General features: G+C 42.4%; 1 protein-coding gene across 2 annotated transcripts in view; it reads left to right on the forward strand.

Annotated features, from left to right (window-relative positions):
• The window catches only part of Dhc36C (Dynein heavy chain at 36C), a 117,115-nt gene that overhangs the window by 10,546 nt on the left and 101,569 nt on the right, over nt 1-5,000 (forward strand). For both annotated transcript variants that reach the window (XM_070100062.1, XM_070100063.1), the window contains exons 7-10: nt 1,576-1,697; nt 2,148-2,298; nt 3,383-3,587; nt 3,786-4,048. In XM_070100062.1, coding sequence (XP_069956163.1) covers nt 1,576-1,697; nt 2,148-2,298; nt 3,383-3,587; nt 3,786-4,048 — 741 coding nt within the window. The remainder of the gene's footprint in view (nt 1-1,575; nt 1,698-2,147; nt 2,299-3,382; nt 3,588-3,785; nt 4,049-5,000) is intronic.

Below are 5,000 nucleotides of genomic sequence, written 5' to 3' on the forward strand. Positions count from 1 at the left end.
AGAGATTTATCACGGTGTGACTTGATAAAGCTCTTTACACACGAAAAATGGGTTGATAAAGCTCCACACACAACGACACGTAACTTGCTAATGCTCTAGAAAAAGAGAAACATGACTTAATAAAGTTCTACAGAGAGGGAAACGTGACTTACTAAAGCTCTATACGGAGCGAAATGTTATACCCCATAAAAGCTTGTTTTAGAATAGATCGTGTATTCATATCAATACCCGTCAGCATGACGCTTGTATTCATCCTGAGGTACAGGGTAAAGGTGTCCCCTTGAAGGTTTCTTGATGTTGGTGAAGGGCTCTTGATCTAAGGAATTGTGTTGTGGGGTTCGATGGGAGAAGCGATGGTAGCAAAGGAAAAATTGTTATGGAGCCGTTACCTGGAGAGTTTCGGGGATCAACGCCCCTGCGCCCGGTCTGTGACCAGGCCATGTTGATAATCGAGGCAGAACCTAGCCTGTCCGTCTGCCCGTCTGGTAAGCTTGCACGAGAATGAGAGGGCTACGGCGTAGATGCGTGGTTCAAGGGGGGGGGGTCACGTGACTTAAGGCTTGGCCAGGGAGTCTGCCTATAAATGTTGCTAGGACATATATACTTCACAAGTAATACTGTTGACAGTTGGAGCCTTGATCCAATTCTTTGAATCAAATCAGAATGCCTAGGCACTATGGGTTTAGTGGTTCCTCGTTATGAATGTAACAATAAGGTGTCTCGCTCTGTGCAAGAGGAAGGGTCAAGCCTCTGCCACTCCTTCCGCTGAATGATTCATATGGGTTTAGCGCTTCACACGAATTGAGAAAAAAAATAGGTACGTATTTTTGGCCTAGTTGGGTATCGCTCTTCCGGAAAAAGTATATTGTAACTTGTCTTTGGTAGGCTGTGATTTTTTTTAATTATTTAGAAATTAGACTATTGGTAATAGCTACAACAGGTCGCCGATTCTGACTAAGCCGGTCACTGATTCTGAATAAGCCGGTCACTGATTCTGAATAAGCCAGTCACTGATTCTAAATAAACCGGTCACTGATTCTGAATAAACCAGTCACTGATTCTCAATCAGCTGGGAAATCTGTCTTCCCTAATTAAAGGTGAACTGCGTAAAACAAATCGGTGCTAGTAACAACTTCCAGTCTTCACGGTGTCAATAGGCAGAAATTAACCTCGACACTCATGAACCTGGAAAGCAAGATAGTACATTCATTGGAACGAAAAAAAAAATTAAAAATCATATATTTTTTTTTCAATATCAAAGTTAAAATAAGATCAGCTCCTAGTTCTACTGCCTCGTATACCATCCCATCCTCCAACTAAATAACAAGCGTGGGAACACCAGTGTATGAATCTACATTGTGTACCACGCTGGAAGACGTAAGACACTTTTTTTTTTTTAGTTCGTTATTAGCGGTTAACTATGCGTAAATATTGATATATACGATGCATATTTAATATTAGATTGAGTAGAAATCACTGAACTGTAATGCGTGCGAAAATGTATGTCCTGTTTGGAGGCTGGCGGAGGAGAGATGGAGACGCAAATGACATGTGGTAAACTGTGGAATTTTCCAGATGGCATCAGATCGCGTGGCGCTGGAGTCGTGGGCACCGTCCAAAAACTCTCTGAGGAAGAACCTCCACTTGTTCAACGTCTGCATGCTGCAGACGCTGGAGCTGTGGTACCGTGAATACAGGTGAGCAGGGTTGCTCTCATAAGAAACTTAGGCCACAGTTAACCCCCAAAATTGAATGAAAACTGGGCTTTTCAATCTGTCCTGGACCACTGCTAAGTTACGAGTGTTCCAGGACAAACCTGAACGTCGCCTAGTTTTTATTTCCAATTTGTTGATTAGTCGGATATTTTTCCAACCACGGTATTGTGGCTTTCATTCTTCGGAGCTCAGTCAGCTGAAGGCTGGCCTGGTGGTTCATCCAGGGAGCTCATATAGGAGTTTCTTCAGTGGCGCTAAACTAAGGTGAAGGAACCAGTCAAGAGCTTACTGAGAGCTCTAAGAGTACGTGTGTTTTGTGCTGTGATTGGTTGTTTGATATTTTATTGTACGGGACACTGGATTTGGGGCTCCATCACAGCGATCCACAACCTTCTTCACCCACAGTGTTCTGAGATTTCCACTTCTTTACAGCGGTCTGAGACTGGTGGATGTAGCACAGATCATGGCCGGGAAAGGAAGCCTGGAACTGGAAGAGTTTATGGCTGGAGTGGGAGACCAACTGGACGCCACCAACGACACCCTCACACTCTGGTTCACTCAGATCCAGACTATCTTCTACAAGGTAAAAAAAAATGTCTGACTGCCTGCCGTCGTGTATCAGAGTCAGTGTGGACGAGTAAGACACATGTGCAACATGCAGAACAACCACTGTGAAAAGAAAAGTGAAGTTTCAAGCTCATTCGTGATTTCTCACATTATCAAGGAACTGGCAGTTTCTAGATAACGTGAGAAATCACTTTTCACAGTGGTTGTTCTGCATTTTATAATATTACCTGTTTCCTGTGATCTTATTGCACATATGCAACAGTTATGATGAAAATAGCTTTGAAAACCGACAAGGCATGACCCACTTACACTAGTGGTGACTCTGCCTCCTCTTGCTTCTACTTACCTGACTGCAATATATAAGCTACTTCGCACGTATGCTGTATATTTCCTACTAGTGATAAATTAGACACATGTGCAACACTTGAGTATCTTTATTGAGGAAACGTTTCGCTACACAGTGGTTTCATCAGTCCATACAAAGGAGAATAGTGAAGAACAGGAGGAGCTTGAGGCACTCAGTCCCTCAGCCTTGAGTCAATGTAATCAGCTTGGTTGCTCAGGCCCTGATCCACCATGAGGCCTGGTCACAGACCGGGCCGCGGGGGCGTTGACCCCCGGAACCCTCTCCAGGTATACTCCAGTCCATCAATCTTGAAAAGAATACAGCATATATGCGAAGTAGCTTATATACTGTAGACAGGCGAGGTGAAGCATCACACTTGACAAATCCGAATGTGGAACTAGGTCATGCCTAAAGGTTAGGCAAGTGAAGAATTCCCCGTAGACGACTGTCTACATTATATACGCCACTTCGCACATGTGCTGTATTCTTTTCAGGATTGATGGACTCAAGGCTGAGGGACTGATTGCCTCAAACTACTCCTGTTCTTCACCATTCTCCTTTGTATGGACTGATGAAGCTACTGTGTGGCGAAACGTTTCCTTAATAAAGATTTCCAAATGTTGCACAAGTGTCTCATTCTTCAGTTTGGTATCTATATTGTTAAAATATTCTGCTTACGAGGTAGATTTCTTCAGTCAGATTGAGTTTTTGTTTGTACCACAATACCATTAACACCTTCTGGTCTCCCGTACAGGGGTTTCAACGAGGCCAGATGCCAGGGTTCAGCCAGCCAGCACGACTCTCCTCCTTCTGCAATGCCGCCGTCACTATCATGACCCACAACCTGCAGTCTCTGTGCCTCCTCTCTCTCTTCTCCACCACCGCCTCCCTCTGTGGCGCCGAGCCCAAGCTCCTGGACCCTGCCTCGATAGCTCTCTGGGTCAAAGAACCCACCTCAGGTGAGGAGGTACTGTAAAATATTGATCATGGTCAGTACTTGATTAGATCATAGTCTTTTTATTGTTATTTGTTCTTTCTGTATTTCGTTTATCTTCATTATTATTATTATTATTATTATTATTATTATTATTATTATTATTATTATTATTATTTTATTTTATTATTGTTTTATTATTATTGCTGCCTGACTTTATCAGGTCGTGCAGCACACAAGTGTACACCATCAGCAGGTGGGAGTACCCAAGGTGAAGACGTCACAACAGATGAAGGTCTTGGAGAGTCTATAGGTGGTGATTCAGAGGGTGCCACCAAGGAGGCAACGGCCGTGGCTCCTGCTGCAGATGAGCAGCAGGAGGTGGATGCTAATGACGAAGATGCTGTTCTCCTGCAGGCTGGCTCTAGCGGGCATCCCAAAAAGCCAATGGTGTTAAAATTGCATCTACTGTTGAGTGGCAAGCAGGTCAGTGCCTGGCTGGCCAAGTTGTGACGTGAGCTTTAACTGAGCTATATCTTAGTTATTTCTGAGTTGTAGTGAATGTTTGTACTCTGGCTAGTGATGCAACTCCAGTTATGTACTGGGTTAATGAAGGAGGGATTAAGGGAAATTAAATTAAAATATTGGGAGCCCAACCAGTCTTTCTTATATTTGAAAGCTGTGACATTTTTTTCTCATCTAGGTTAGTAAATCTTGAGACGGTTTTTAGTAGACAATCACTTAAGGGAAAGCATATTGGCTTAAAGCTTTAGTAAGCACTCTCTGAGGAGAACATTTTTGACCTAAAATCCAGTTAGATTTATACGATAAGTAACTTTTATAGGGAGGTAGAACACCATAATTTTTAAGTGTGTAATGAACGTCTGAGGAGATTTGATTAATTGGGGATCCATAAAGCTGAAGAAAATTGTGTATTGGAAGAAAGGAGTAAATTATGGTTAGATAAAACAGACATTGTGAAACATTTGGGTATTTTTATTATGGAAACGTTTCGCCACTCAGTGGCTTCCTCGGTCCAATACAGAGAAGATTATTTAAAATTCAGAAGGAGTTTGAGATAATCAGTCCCTCAACCTGGAGTCGACGTAATCAGTCCATCAATCTTGAAGCCACTGTGTGGCGAAACGTTTCCACAATAAAGATACCCAAGTGTTGCACATGTGTCTAATTCATCAAGCTGTCGACTCTCTGAACCATTTATCTACATAAATAATGATAAGTACCCGAGTCCATTAGTTTATCTATTGGTACCCCTTTCCCCAGCAATATTACCACAGGTTTTTATAATGCTCTTACGAATTGTATTCTTTGTAGCGATGAAGGTTGCAATATTTCAGATAGGAAACACATGAGCATACATTTGTAAAGGTAGATTATCGTAATATTTAACGTTCAGTAAAAAGAAACATTCCTAAGA

This window comes from Cherax quadricarinatus, chromosome 71 (assembly GCF_038502225.1).
Source record: "Cherax quadricarinatus isolate ZL_2023a chromosome 71, ASM3850222v1, whole genome shotgun sequence".
NCBI classification, from domain to species: Eukaryota; Metazoa; Arthropoda; class Malacostraca; order Decapoda; family Parastacidae; genus Cherax; species Cherax quadricarinatus.